At 40.1% G+C, this 15,475-nt stretch overlaps 2 protein-coding genes across 2 annotated transcripts; one reads left to right on the forward strand and one right to left on the reverse strand.

The window, feature by feature from the left end:
* Positions 1 to 197: 197 nt before the first annotated feature.
* LOC145652576 (uncharacterized) lies at positions 198 to 3,678 on the reverse strand. The gene is made up of 3 exons (XM_081703087.1): positions 2,649 to 3,678; positions 2,298 to 2,411; positions 198 to 2,135 (listed from the first exon to the last, which is right to left on the reverse strand). Exons 1-3 carry the CDS (start codon positions 2,671 to 2,673, stop codon positions 1,252 to 1,254), a joined length of 1,023 nt encoding a protein of 340 aa, XP_081559213.1. The 5' UTR covers positions 2,674 to 3,678; the 3' UTR covers positions 198 to 1,251.
* Positions 3,679 to 5,724: 2,046 nt separating this feature from the next.
* myadmb (myeloid associated differentiation marker b) lies at positions 5,725 to 10,734 on the forward strand. The gene is made up of 2 exons (XM_081703705.1): positions 5,725 to 5,875; positions 8,215 to 10,734. The coding sequence occupies exon 2, from the start codon at positions 8,269 to 8,271 to the stop codon at positions 9,148 to 9,150; it is 882 nt and encodes a 293-aa protein (XP_081559831.1). The 5' UTR covers positions 5,725 to 5,875; positions 8,215 to 8,268; the 3' UTR covers positions 9,151 to 10,734.
* Positions 10,735 to 15,475: the final 4,741 nt, after the last annotated feature.

Raw genomic sequence — 15,475 nt, forward strand, 5'->3', positions numbered from 1 at the left:
TGCTTTCTACAGTACGACAGTAGAAGGTAGGATAAGTGATGGGAGATGGGCTTCCCTCAGCTTCCGAAGGAAGTAAAGACGTTGCTGGGCTCTCTTGGTGATGGAACTGGTGTTCAGGGTCCAGGTGAGGTTCTCCACTATGTGAACACCAAGGAACTTGATGTTCTTGACAATCTCCACTGAGGAGCCGTTGATGGCAAGCGGGGAGTGATCTCGCCTTGCTCTCCTGAAGTCAACAGCCATTTCTTTTGTCTTGTCAACATTCAGATACAGGTTGTTGACCTTACACCAGCTCACCAGTTCTCGCACCTCCTCTCTGTATGCTGACTCGTTGTCTTTGTTGATGAGACCCACCATGGTCGTGTCATCGGCGAACTTGATGATGTGATTTGAACTGCACAGTCATGAGTCAGCAGTGTGAACAGCAGAGGGCTGAGTACGCTGCCCTGGGGAGCACCAGTACTCAGTGTGGTGGTGTTGGAAGTGCTGCTCCCAATCCGGACTGACTGAGGTCTACCAGTCAAGAAATCCAGGATCTAGTTGCAGAGGGAGGTGTTCAAGCCCAGTAAGCTCAACTTTCCAATCAGATGCTGAGGAAGAATGGTGTTGAATGCTGAACTGAAGTCTATGAACAGCATTCTTACATAGGTGCCCTTTTTATCCAGATGTGTGAGTGCCAGATGAAGTGTGGTAGAGATGGCATGATCTGTAGAGCGGTTGGGGCGGTACGCGAACTGCAGGGGGTCCAGAGAAGGGGGAAGCTGGGTCTTGATGTGTCTCATGACGAGTCTCTCGAAGCACTTCATGATGATGGATGTGAGTGCGATGGGACGGTAGTCGTTGAGACACGACACCGTGGGGGTACGGACACTCCTTACAAACGCCTCTGCTTGTGTGTGTCCGGGCGCGCCTGTGTGTGCGAGTGTGTAAAGGACCACCTGTTGTTGTCTCAGAGGCTTCATGCAAGTTTCTTTGACAGATTTCACAACTCTGAGAATTATTGCTCACTGAGTGGTCACTGCGTCCATTTTAGTGGAAGCTTGCTTGTGTACTGCTATACAAATGAGCACTTTAAAATAATAATTTAGAATTTGTTTTTGGTAACTGTGCATGTGTGTGTTTTTGTGTTTTGTGTGTTCTGTAAGCTGTCTGTGCTTGTGTGTGTGTGTGTGTGTGTGTTTGCAATGGCAGGATGGAATGGTTCTCATTTCCGTTTGCTAGTGGGTGTGTGGCGGACATGTGTGTAGGCTCTTAGTATGGCCCCAAGCCCAGAGTGAGACACACACTCACTTCAGAGAGCGGGACTAGCCCAGGAAGATACACACACACACACACACACACACACACACACACACACACACACACACACGCACGGGGACGATGGTGGTGGTCTTGAAGCATGTTGGGACCACGGTGCAGCTCAGAGATATTGAAGATGTCTGTCAGGATGTCTGCAAGCTGGTCAGCACATTCTCTGAGCACACGACCCTGGATGTTGTCTGGTCCAGCAGCTTTCCGTGGGTTAACTCCACGCAGAGTACGCCTCACATCAGCTGCCGTCAGGCACAGCACCTGGTCATTTTTCAGAGGGATGGACTTTTCTGCTGCAACATTGTTCTGTGCTTCAAACCATGCATAGAAGTCATTCAATGGCATCACTGTCACAGGAAGGTGATGTTTTCCTGTAGTTAGTAATGGCCTGAATGCCCTCCCACATGCACCGTGTGTCACCAGTGTCTTTGAAGTGTCCATGGATCCTCTGTGCGTGTGCACGCTTTGCTTCCCTGATCGCATGCTTTGCACGCTTTGCTTCCCTGATCTTGTTTTCCTGAGAGCCTCTCTGTCACCTGTTCTGAAGGCTGAGTCACGGGTCCTCAGTAGCATGCGCACCTCAGCAGTCATCCATGGCTTCTGGTTTGGGTGTGTGGTGATGGTCTTGGAGACAGTAACATCATCAATGCACTTGCTGATGTAGCCAGTCACTGATGCTGTATACTTTTCCAGATTAACAGTGCCACCGTCAGTAGCAGCCTCCTTGAACGTGATCCAAGTCGTCTGCTCAAAACAGTCCTGAAGAGCAGAGATGGCTCCTGCTGGCCAGGTTCTCACCTGCTTCAGAGCGTCTGACGATCGGTCTATATGCAGGAATCAACATTACAGACATGTGATCAGAGTATCCGAGGTTGGGGCGGGGCTCCGGCCGGTACGCACCGGAAATGTTTGTGTAAACGAGATCCAGCGCGTTCGCTCCTCTCGTTGCAAAGTTCACATATTGATGGAATTTAGGCAGTACTGACTTGAGATTTGCGTGGTTGAAGTCTCCGGCGACAATAAACAGTCCGTCTGGATGAACGTTCTGCAGTTCACTAATCGCTCCATACAGCTCCTGGAGAGCCTCTCGTGTGTTTGCGCTGGGTGGAATGTACAGCGCGATTATAAACACGGAGGTGAAAAAAACACAAGACAGGGAAAACACGAAACACTGAACATGGAACCCGGGAGGGACTGATCGTTACAGAATGCAGCATAAGTGGGCATATATATATATATATATATATATATATATATATATATATATATATATATATATATATATATATATATATATATATATATATATATAAATGCACAAAATATTCAGACATTACCTGCCCATGTTTTAAAATTGGTCATTAATGAAGGAGGCTACAAGGAATAAGGTACAGTTGTTCTGTGTAAAAGTCAAGTTACTATAAGTCATGACTAATCAAGAAAAAAAACTGATTGTCATGTTCACCACTCCCTGGCATCGCGGTTCCCACCGCAACGCTGCCTGTTTTGTTTACTTCACTTCCTAGTTTTGTTGCTTCATGCTTCCTGGTTGTTTCATTCTGTTCTACTCCCTTATTAGTATTTGTGAAGTCTCAATGACCTTTTGTGCCTTACTGTGCTAGTGGTAACATTGTGTGTTCTCCTGGTTTATTGGCTCACTCATTGGATTACTCTCTTTGCCTGTTCCCTTTTGGTTTTATTTGCTACTTCTGGACATTACCTTTGTATGTGTATGACTACATCTTTGGACTGCCCCTGTTCTCTATTATACTGCATCTATTATACTGCATACAACTCTCTCTGTTTGTTCCCAGAACCTGACACTGGTAGTCTATTGGTACAGCTGCGTACGTGTTCCTAATAATCTGAGAACTCAGTGTACAGGTGGAACAAATCTGCAATCATAGGACAATACAAGCAGTAAATGACTTTCCTTAGTTTTGCTGACACTTAAGGACAGGTTGTTCTTCATGCAGCTCTGTATTACTATATGTTTTAACACTGTTGGTGTTCAGACCTTTAAGTTTGTCAGCCCTTTCATGAAGATGCAATTATCCAGTACAACACAGTTGCATATGTGGATCAAGGATATGTTGCCGAAATCTGTGAGGTGGGATCAAGTTCACTGGCAGATACTCTGGCATGACGTCAGGTCCATCTGGATAGTTGATGAGAGATTTGTGTTCCTTCCAACACAGCTGGTGGAAAAAGTGCCAACTCCAAAGTGATGTGGAGGAGTATCTCTTCCTGTGCTGCATTTAACTTTGATGTTTTCATTGACTTGCATTTATAATCTGTAGATGGTTTTTAAAGCACCAGTTTGTGTAACACTGCATTATTTAATTTATAAATGCAATTAAAATTGACCATGATACATTTCATTTTAGTTAATAATTATAATTATAACCATGTACAAATCAATGTAGTAAATAAATTCAATATTATTTACCACACATACATTTTAAAAAGACCTTGTGTCACATTGTAAAGATAATTATCTAAAACTTTCTACTGCATAGAGAACATGAATCTATTACTAAATTAGTTATATATTGGACAGTTATTGCATAAAGGATATTTAATATTGCAGTGGCAGGTCAGCTTTGTCAGATGACATGCAGTCCCTCTCAGGGGATCACATTTATAAAATGTTTTATTTCAAAATTGCTGTAAATGTAAAATTAGATTTTAAGTGTTAAAAGTGCTTTAGAGCTTCACTGTGGATCAGTATTCATTCTCTTAAGAGTCAAGTATATTGGTTGATTTAAAAATATATTAAGCTACATTCTCTACTGCGTTAGGGCTTTTAATTAGTAATCACTGCAGCCTGAATGGAGATCATGAACAACCAACAGAACTTGGATGTTCACTTTAATGGTGACTCTGTTTCTATAACTACTGACTAAAATTTTGAACGCAATATGCAAAACATGGTATGCATATAAACAACCAAAATGAAAAGAAGTAGACAGAATAGTAAAAGTATAGTAAGAGAATATTAAGATCAAATTAATTAATTATTTAATAGACCAGTTTGTTATAATTTGGTTATTAACATGTGGTTCATATTCATTAATACATTCTGGACTATGAGACATTAGCTTGAAACATGACCCCCAGAACTCCTAGAACAGTATGGCACAAATGAATTCTTAATGTCATTTCCCCCACAAGTCCACCTGACAACTGCTTTGTGATGTATAAACAGTCATGTGTATATCTTGGTTACAGAGGATATACATGGTGTTTCCACTGTAATCGCACTGAGTAATGGCCCCCTTCAGAGTAGGCCTCCTACCAGTATTTAATAACATTAATTGAATGTATGTAGAGTGGTTGTGAGGATGGAGTATGTAGGGCTGAGAAGAATAATACACACAGCTTACAATTTGCAATCCAATTAATGTAGGGAAAAGATATCAGTCTTAAAGAACATACATAATCATCTCAACTTATTTTTCAAACTTATAATTAAACTGAAAAGGCAATAAATTTCCTCCCATTCTCATACTACTACCTTTAATACTCCCCATCCAGGAAGTAGGCATAATATGTTGTGCCATATATTATTACTACTAGCATTAGGTGTTCCTTCTTCATATTTCTTAATATTTTCTACAAATAAACAAAACAAAATATCCGTATCTTTTGCAAATGTATATGAATCAAAGAAAAATACACAAATATAATCAGATTTCCTCACATAATGTGTGTATGTATGTCAGAGGCTATGAGGAAACACCATATTTCTATATTTGCATTTCAGTTGCTCTGACAGGAAATGAACTCTTGATTCCCACATTAACCACATTTTGTAAATGTTTCAAAACATGCATCTGGTTTCCATAGTCACTGATTTTATTACCTAGAGACATAAACAAACAGAAGATATGATGTCCTTGCATGGTAATAGTATGCACAGCTGTTGTTAAGCACATTATTAAAATTTTTAGTCCCAAGTAGAATTCCCAAGATTCCCAAGTAGAACCTTGCAAAAAATGGTTCTCATCAATACTGACATACATATTATTCTATATGTTTGAAGTAAAGAACATCCTTTATTGAAATGTATATTAGTAGTTTACATTGTAAAATTGTAGTGTTTACATTGATAGCGCAGTGGTTAATGTACTTGACTTGTAGTTTGAATATATCTGGTTCAAACCCTAATCGCTTAATGATTTGTAATAATTGTAAATCGCTTTGGATAAAAATGTTTGTGTTAACTTTATTTACTGTATGCTGAGCCTACGTATATAAGTCTTTCAGTTAATCTGAAATTCTACTGAGAAATTAGATTCATGTTAAATAAAGTAACGGATTTTCTTATAACGGAAAATAGGTGAGAGAGAGAGAGAGAGAGAGAGAGAGAGAGAGAGAGAGGTTGAATAAGCAAGAGATTTTCTTTAACCTAATTTGGATCCTTATGGGCGGAGTGGGGTTTTCCTCTGGCGTTTTCGTCGTAATGTAGAGGCCAGATGAAAAGTTAAATCAAGGCGTGCGCCCATTTTTTCTGATCTCGGCACTGAATGAGAAAGATAACGGAGACAGTAGACAAAAACAGGTAAGATGAAAAAATCCGTTTTTTATGTTCGGAGAAAAGAGGAGTCCTTGATTTTTATTTGTTTTGCTTGCTAGCAAACTGCATACTGTAGACACCATTGACAATTCGTTGCTGTAAGTGGAGGTTTCACGCGCTTGATACATTAAAATATACATTCCATTATCTTAAGGCCGACATAGTCTGTTAGAATTCAAATTTCCGTCGATTTAGTCCGTGGTTCTCATCTTAACATTGGTGTTTATGTGCTCTAACAACATTCGCCAGACTAATGTGTTGCATCAACTACGTTTTTGGATTCAGAGTTTATCGCAGTTATTCGACAGAGACGCACCGCTGGGTGCGGCGCGTGGGGAGGCACACCCACCGTAGAACGCTTGAAGTAGACATAGAGAGATCGTATGATCTTATGTATCACGAATACAGGGACGTAGTTAACGATAGTGGTGAGTGATTAAAATTGGTTGTTTTTCCTTTACCCATTTTTGATTACAAAAAATCTTAGTTTGAAAAATGCACTCCGTATGTGTAAAGGAACACAGTTTAGTGTTGTATGTATAAAAGCTGTTTGTGTGGTTAAAACTGCTCTGTGCAGGATGTTTCGAAACATACAGTATATACTATTCGATGAATCAGCAAAATCAGTACATTTTTAATTAACTTTTTGAAAAATGAATGGAAAATAAGGGTGCAGGTATATGTAGGCATACTTCTCGCTAAAAAGACGAATCTATGCTGTCTGTGTTTTGGCCAATTTAACAAGATTGTGGTTGAAATTCAGTTAGTGATGGCGTCTCATAGCCTGCAGCATGACCTCTTGAGATGTTCAGTTTTTCTTTTTTTGTTCTGCTATGGAAACAAATATTAGAAGTTTTTTCTGTCCAGTGACAAGGCTGGAATGTCCTCACCATGGTGTGTTTAAAGCCCCTTACTGTAGCAGAAGGAGTTCCTTCTACTTCTGTGATGGTGATATTGAGAACCGATTCAGAGCAGTAACATTATTTCCATTCATGCTTTTGGTCTGTTGGCAGTATGGAGACTAAAGAGACATTTCTTCCGTAGTTTTTCTTCTTTGTTTCTTTCATAGTGAGTGCTGATTTTTCAGCAGGGTTGTCACTTCTTGAAAGTATGTAATCAAAGGAAAACAGGGAGAATGGTGGCAAGGGGGCCAAACAGCATGAGAGATGAGAGTTGGTATTTGAGTAAGCGGGCTACGTTAAGCCAAACACTGAGCATGTCTCCCTCACGCTGCTGTTTGGAGGGATCCTCAACATCTGGTGTACATCAGCAAGCTGGAAACTCTGACACAGAGCTGAGAGGGAGTGTAAGTGAGGGAGCAAGGAGCAAAAGAGGGAGGGAGAGAGGGAAATGTGACTCACGGCTCTGCAATTTCAGTCTTTGTTTAAAATTTGAGTCTCTCTAAGGTGAAAGAACAGCCACATTTACTCAAACCCTTTTGCTCTTTCTCTATATTTGGTTCTGCTTTCATATGTCTCATCAAGCCTCTCTCTTTCTGTCTCTCTATCTCTCTTCTCTTTCTATCCCACTTTTGGTGACTCCTCCCTATTGGCCTCCTGTGTAGGATTAAAACAGGTATGTCCGTACTGTTTATACCAACCCTCAATGTGAGTGTCTGTGTGTGTGTGTGTGTGTGTGTGTGTGTGTGTGTGTGTGTGTGTGAAAGAGAGAGAGAGAGAGAGAGAGAGAGAGAGAGTGAGAGTGTGTGAGTGAGTGAGAGAGAGAGAGAGAGAGAGAGAGGATTCCATCCTGCTAAAGTGAAGTGTAGGAGAACTAGCAGGAGGGGCTTGAATGCTCCGATTGTGCTGTTTGCTGGCTCCTCCTACAGAAGCTGATAGACAAATGTATTGTAGGGTTGAGTAAAGATTTTGCTGGCACAGAGTCTGTCTAAATAGCTGGAATATATTAGTCAGAGGCTTTCACTGAGCCACGAGTTGCAGTGGTGATTAAAATTTATAGAAGAGTAAAGGAATTTGTTAGAATTTTACTTACTGTGTAAGCAGCATTGTTACATAAATGTACAGTACAGCAGTTCAAACTTCTGTGTCGTGGGAAAAGTAGAGCTACATACATTTGTGTAAAGTAGATCTACAATGTTATACATTGTTTGTATAAAGTAGAGCTACAATGTTATTCAGCTTTTGTTTTGTATAATAGTAATACATAACACAGTGGATATGTTTCCTAACAGTGTCTTCAATGTCATCAGGGTCAAAACTTTCAAAACATTTTGTTACTAGTCTTTAATTCTCATTAATTCTCATTTTATATGCAAATGCTACTTCCTGCTGATCTTTCTTTCTTTTGTGTTTCTCCCATGCCAGAAACCCAGAAGACTATCCCCATCATTCCTTGCTGTCCACCTTGTGTATTTCATCATGGCATTGGTATTCCGCTCCACTCCTCTGCTGTGGGCACGTGTCGCAGCCATGGTGTTCACGTGTGTTGCATTCAGCGTGGCTCTGTACGGAGCCTCTCTCACGCATGGTACCGGTGACTGGTGTATCTTCTGCTGGAGCTTTAGCTTTGCGGGTACACTCCTGATCATCCTGGTGGAGCTTTGTGGCCTGCAGACCCGTGCACCCGTCTCCTGGAAGAATTTCCCGATTACATTTGCCTGTTATGCCTCTCTTCTCTGCCTCTCCGCTTCCATCATCTTCCCCCTGTTCTTCCTGAAGGGGTACTCCGGTCGCAATGAGATGATCAACTGCCGCATTGTGTCCACAGTGTTCTCCTGCCTCGCCACCATCGCATACCTGAGTGAAGTGAGCATGAGCAAGGCACGCCCAGGAGAGGTGGCTGGCTACATGGCCACCGCACCTGGCTTGCTCAAGGTCTGCGAGACTTTCGTGGCTTGCGTCATCTTTGTCTTCATCAGCGAGCCGGTGTCGTACAAACAGAATGCCGCCACCATGTGGTGCCTGTCTGTCTACTGCATCTGCTTCATTCTGTCAGCAGGCATCATCGTGATGTGTGTGGCCGAGTGGACTGGCTGCCTGCCCTTCCCGTTTGCTCGCTTCCTGTCCACCTACGCCTTGCTGGCCGTAGGCATGTACCTGTCCACCACCATCATCTGGCCCATCTACAAGTTCGATGACAAGCATGGCGGGAGCAGCCGCAGGCCCAATGCTTGTGGCTCCAGCATGGGACTTTGTCCATGGGACAAAACACTGGCCATCGCAGTGCTCACTGCACTCAACTTCCTCCTGTACCTGGCTGACTTGATCTACTCTGCTAGACTTGTGTTTGTTACTGTCTAAAGGGTGTACAATGTGAGGGGGGGGGGGGGGGTTGTGTGGTAGTAGAGAGGTAGAAGCTGACGGAGGGTAAAGCCTGGTTTATGGTCATTGAGGCACCTGTAGTATTATGGTGAAAACAGCACTCTGCTCGGGGTTAAGTGCCACTGGCACCAACCAGAAAAATGAAACCCTGTGGAAGCCCCATCAACACCATTTGCATTACATGAAAGATGAATGGTCAGCAAAGAAGAGGTTGGGTGCTTCCTCTGAAAAAGGATTGGTCAGAGGAGAGAGGATGGGCATTCTTCTAAAGGATGATTGGCTAGAAGAATGGAGTTAGGTGCTTCCTCTGAATGGTGATTGGCCATAGAGGAGGGGGCTCTGAGGTTTTGCCGATGCTAAGCCTGAGAAGGCAGAGATTACTGTGTCACCATGAGCATTGCAGATGCTGTGCTAAGCACACCGACCATAACTCAAGTTTGGAATGCAATTTGATGAATTGGCCTGTTTAAAAAAGATATGTTATGAAGATTTCTGAGTGTTATTTTTTCAGTATTGCCATTTTCAGTATTTGCATTTTAATATTATATATCAGTTCTATCACTTTTCAGCAATTATATGCCATCATATACTATACCAAAGAAGCTTTGGCTTAGTACTTTAAAAATGTAGTACAATAGGGTAAATTTAAAGAAGCATATTTAAAATTCAAGCTGTTACTAAGAACATTTAGATTTAGGCCTGTCTTTGCCTGTTTATGTAAATGTTAGTGAAAAGTACATTGTTGCTCCATTATTTGCTCTGCTACTGAATCTCATGGCAGTTTATTTAATCACATTAAGCACAGAACTGTAGGCTGTGGGTATCACATTACTGCCTTAACATCTGTCCCAAGAAAATTCAGATTCACATTAATGAATGTAAAAGCAAACTTTTATGTGTTATAATACTTGATATAATGCAACATATAGCACTGGTGCTTACTGACAACATAAATATGTGCTTTTTTCACTTTTTGGTTTAAATTGTGTTTATTTGTCTTGTCCCCATACTCTAGAAATAACTCCTAGTAATCTGAGATGGAGAATTAATTGTATATGCTGACATGTGTACTTTTAACATTACATAGAATTAAACCCATCAATGGTATTTACCTATCATTTTGAAAATACTCTTCAAATAACTTTCATTCTGGTTGCAATTTTACAAGTATTAGTTTTATGTAAACACAATATGTAAACCAAGGATGTGTTGCAGATGTGAATGCTTTGTGTTCATATTCTTGTATGTAAATCTCTGCTGTTCATATATTACATTCAGTAAGCTGTATTAGTTGCACAATCACCTCACACCAACCAAGTATCAAGCAGTGTTTGTTGTGCAGTGTGTCTGGGGTCTGTGTGCGGCTGTTACTGCCTGATACACTCCTCCTCAGTGCGGGAGGGAGAATGTTGTTCACTGTGCAATCAACCAGAGCAAAAGACACATGTGCCATGACGTTGTCACCAGACCTCTCTGTTCCCTCACTGTGTGCAGAGAGAGGTGCACACTGTTGCATTGTGGAAATCTAGTTCTGAATAAAAGTCATCAAAAGGAAAAAAGAAAGCATTCTTCAATTTACTGAGTCTGACTCAGACTCTTTTTCATTCTAGAGAGTGTATGTTGAAAGCTGCACATGTAAAAAGTGAAACAGAGTATCTGCTCACCATGGGTGGGCTTCATCGATATCTAACACCATTAACCCGAAACAAGCAAATATCAACACACACACACACACACACACACACACTCACACACACACTCACTCAAAAATAATCATGAGCTCTCTAGAGCTGCCTACAGAGATAAGGCATCTCTGAGCACTCATGGATAACACCAGCATAAAAGGACACATTAGCATTTTACAATTCTGACTATATTCAAATACAAATCTGAAAGTCCTGATTAAACGAATATAAGCAACCATTGTTAGTTGTAGCAGAAATATGCCTCTGAGCTTGTTATTCATATTCTAACATGTTTTGCAGTATGAAATTTAGCATTTTGACAAATGTTCTAGTCTACTGGCTTCTTATTATTCTCCTGTGTGTAGACAGTCTTAAAATTAGAGACAGTGTGTCACACTTAAAACTCAACTTTTTTCATCAATTAGAGCATTTCTCAATTTTAAAATACAATGAAAAGCAAAGCAATTCAAACATAAACAGCAATGAATAATACTGAACCTGTGTGTTTTCATGGAAAGCATTGATTTTTAAAATGTTAAGCTTCAACATAAATCCATAAATACCTAGCTGCTGACCACAGGCCACCTATGAATTGTTTGAGATGTAAAAGTTTAGATTTTGTAGGCTATAACCCACCTATTGTTAACCTGGACTCAACAGGCCACAGTGACCACAGTGACCACTGGAGTTTCACAGATGTACCCAAGCAGCATTATGGTTCCCATGGGGATAGCACCCCCCCCCCCCTCCCCCCATTTTAGTCTCTGTCTTGTCGCATTTTGCAATCTCCTTCCTTTACTGCTTGCACCTGTGTCTTGTTTCCCCTTTATCCACCTGGACATATATCCCTTGTCTCTCTGTCTTTACATACCTACCTAATGACTGTTATCACAACTCATGGAAGGGGGTTGTATGCTTTGAAAAGCCATTTTAAAATGTGTGGGCAACTCGTCTAATGACACCCATTTCATTCTTTCTTTCCCACCTTCTAACACTTGCATCTCAGCATGCTTGACTGACATTATGTCATGGATGACAGCCAATTAAAAAACAAGCGTACGTACATCACAGGAACTCCCAACCCTTACCTATTGTAAGGTATGTCTGTTAAACCCTTCAACCCTTATACTTGATCACAGTTCTAGGTACCAGCATTGATTCTTGTATTTCAACAGTACTCTAGTTCAACAGTAACTTGAAGTCTAATCTACTGTACTGGCTAGTATACATTCTTTGAATAAATGACAAAGCACCTTTATAAACTGCTGTGGATAAGAGCATCTGCTAAATGCAGAAAATGTAAATGTACATGTAAATGGTGATCACCATGTTCAGATCATATGACCATAGATGGGGTAAGTCACCATAAAAACCATCATTTCTACCATAGACATAGTCACCTGGCCTGTAGTGTATTTATTGTTATATCTACCTAACAAGCCAACTGCTTGTGATTGAATGTCAAATGTAGAAACAATTACAGAGTAACTACGATACTCAATACAAGCAGAAACAACAGTGGCATTGGAAGCAAAAAAAAAAGAAGAAGAAGCAAAAAGGCTTTTGGCAGAAAATCAGTTAATATTGTTATGGAATTCATTTAATTTGTTTTAATTTATAATTGAAATCCCTATTGGGGCAATTCATTTGGAGAATAGTTATAAAAACACTTAAAAACAATATAAACATTGGTAAAATATGCTTAAAAATACATAAAGAACAGCATAAGAAACAGCATACAGTTCAGTAATCTGATAAGTGATGGGTTGAATGAATATTTGTACCTATTTGTCTTCATTAAGGGCGTTCTATAACAAGGTCCAGATGGGAGAAAAGGAAAATCAAAATGGAGTGGATGCTGGAATCCAAGAGTATAGCCAGGGCCTTACTCACAGCCCTTCTGTTGCAAAGTTTAGCTACACTTCTCTTCTATAATCCAATAATCTTGCTATAATGATAATGCTATTTAGGCTTCTTATATTTCACATTCAAGTTAGAAAACAAACAGATCACTAAAAAACATAAAACAGACAGGCTCCATAAGTCATGTAGAAGACTTGTATTTCCATTAAGGCTTTATCAATGTTACTAAACCTAAGCTTCCTCAAAGAAAACAAATGCTTTAGGCCCTTTTTCCACAAAGAATCAATCTGGGGTCCAAATGACAATTTATTGTCAATTATTGTACCTAGATGCTTATTAATTAACCAACTCAACCTCCATTTCCTTGATATCAGTTTTGTCTTGAGTATTGGGTTTTGGACTTAAATCAGTAAACATATCTTTAGCTTTGGCTACATGGATGTGTATGTAGCTAAATATTTGGACAAAGATGTAATATGCATTAGCATAATTTTGGTGCTAGCATGTATGATACTTAGCATTACCTAAAATTACCCAAGATAGCAGGCTGTTAACAAAGTTGTCATTCTAAAAATAGTAACATTGACTAAAATTCTGTAATTTTGTAACCTAAACCTTAAACTAGTGTGGCTGGGAAATAGTTTTACGCTGGTACTTTATTGATACTGTCATAGGCAGGACACATGAAACTTGTGATTTTGAAGTAAAATATAGGTATTTGGACAACTGGAAGCACATCTTGCTGTTACTGAGCCTCAAAACATCTGTGGTGCAGTGAATCCTCCCACCACCCCCGATGCTGCCCTGCTGTGGCTATGTATATACATGAAGCATTAGTTCATGGATATATCAGACCTTCTACTTCTCGCTGCTACTGGAGAAGGACTTAAAAATCCTTAAGATACAAACACAATCACTGCTACATTTAGACAACATAAAGTGTAATACAACCATCTTTTTGTATTCAAATTTCTCTGTTTCTACCTTTATTTTTTATTTCAATAATTTATTTAGTTTTGGGAGCACAGCACATTAAGGGAGACTCATTTACAATGTAGCCAAGCAGGGATTATGAAGTAAAAACTATGAAAGTAACAGATAGCTATGATGTAAAACAAAAATAGTAGAATTAGTTAAAACACTGTATATCCATAGATCACATCACCATAATCAAGGACTGATAATGTTGCTACCTTTTATGTTACAACCCTTTCCTTAATGTACAGTGGGAAACATTTTATTTCAATATAGAAATATAGAATATAGAAAAAAAGTTTTTGCCTTTTAAAAGTCCATTTTTATACATTTAAAACTAGTAAAAAGAAACATGCAAAACATCAGAGCACTGTAATTTCTCCATTGCTAGCACAAAGAAAGCAGAACAATATAAAATACTATCATGTGTGTAAAGATGGGCTTTGTAGTCTGGAACAGAAGCAGCATTTAATATAAATTTTAAATAGAGTTGGCCCTAGAATTGACCCTTGAGGAACGCCCTTTGTTGCTGATTGTAACAATTGCACACACAAACGAGGAAGAGGATCTAATTGCAAGAGGTTTTTTTATTTAGATCAAACAGATAAGTGGGGTCAGGCAGGTATTCAGAGTTGATAACACGGGGCAGAATCCAGGGGTTGTCCAGGGGGCAGGCAGAAGATGAGGTCTGAAACATAGGCAGGAGTTGAAAACCAGGAAGACAAAACCATAACTGAACTGCTTGTACGCAACATTTTGTGATGTGAGTGTGAAGGAGGGGAGCTTAAGTAAGGGAGCAGTGATGAGACAAACAATGATCACCTGTCCTTATTCATCACCTGTCTATTTAAACCTGTTTGTTCCCACTTGCACATTGCAAAGTATTGCTGTGATCATTACATACATAATGAGCATCCTTCCTGTTTGTACCTCTGGGTATCAATCCATTTTGCTGCCTGGCTTATCCCTATCTGGTGTGTTTGTTTTGTTGGATTGATATCTGGCTATTTACTGATTGAACTGTGTCATTGATTAGCTCTCTACCTGCTTTCTGTGCTCTGGTTACCCTTTTTCTGGTTTTGGATCTTTTCGTGGCTGATGACTTTGTCTCTGGATTATCCCGCTGTTAATAAAACCAAGCATTTTCCAAAGATCTGCAAGCATCTATTTCTGGTCCTGTTCATTATAGAATACATCACCATCATGCAGTTGGCAGATATGGACGCTCTCTCTTTTGCCATCAGCAGTCAAGGAAAACTCCTTGGACAGCATCAACAAATGTTCAAGGGGATTGCCCATTCTGTAACTGCTCTGACACAGCAACAGTAAATCACATAAACATTTACAGCTTATTGCGAAGAATATGAAGTAGCTATCTGTAACAGTTCAGTCCCTACACTCCTTGGATGTTCCTCAGAGTACTGCTATTACTTCTGATAAGATAGGGTGCATTTTCCAGGTAAGCAATCCTGACAGGTACAATGGGAAACCTAAATATTGTAAGGTGTGTCTATTAAAATGTTCCCTGTACATCAACAACTTCCCCCTTGCCTTGGACCAAGCATGAATTTCCATATCACGACTAATGGGCTATGTGGTCAAGGATGCAGACTGAACCTTATCACTACTTTGAACAGGAATTTTGTGCTATTTTTGAACACCACGAAGGAAGGTTTAACAGGGAGTTACTTGCCAATATGTGCCAAGGTAAACGTTCAATAGCAGAATATGCCTAACATTAGCAGCGGGTAATGGATGGAATGAATTGTAATGGTTGACTT

Source organism: Electrophorus electricus, chromosome 20 (assembly GCF_041902795.1).
Source record: "Electrophorus electricus isolate QZ-2024a chromosome 20, ASM4190279v1, whole genome shotgun sequence".
Lineage (NCBI taxonomy): Eukaryota > Metazoa > Chordata > Actinopteri > Gymnotiformes > Gymnotidae > Electrophorus > Electrophorus electricus.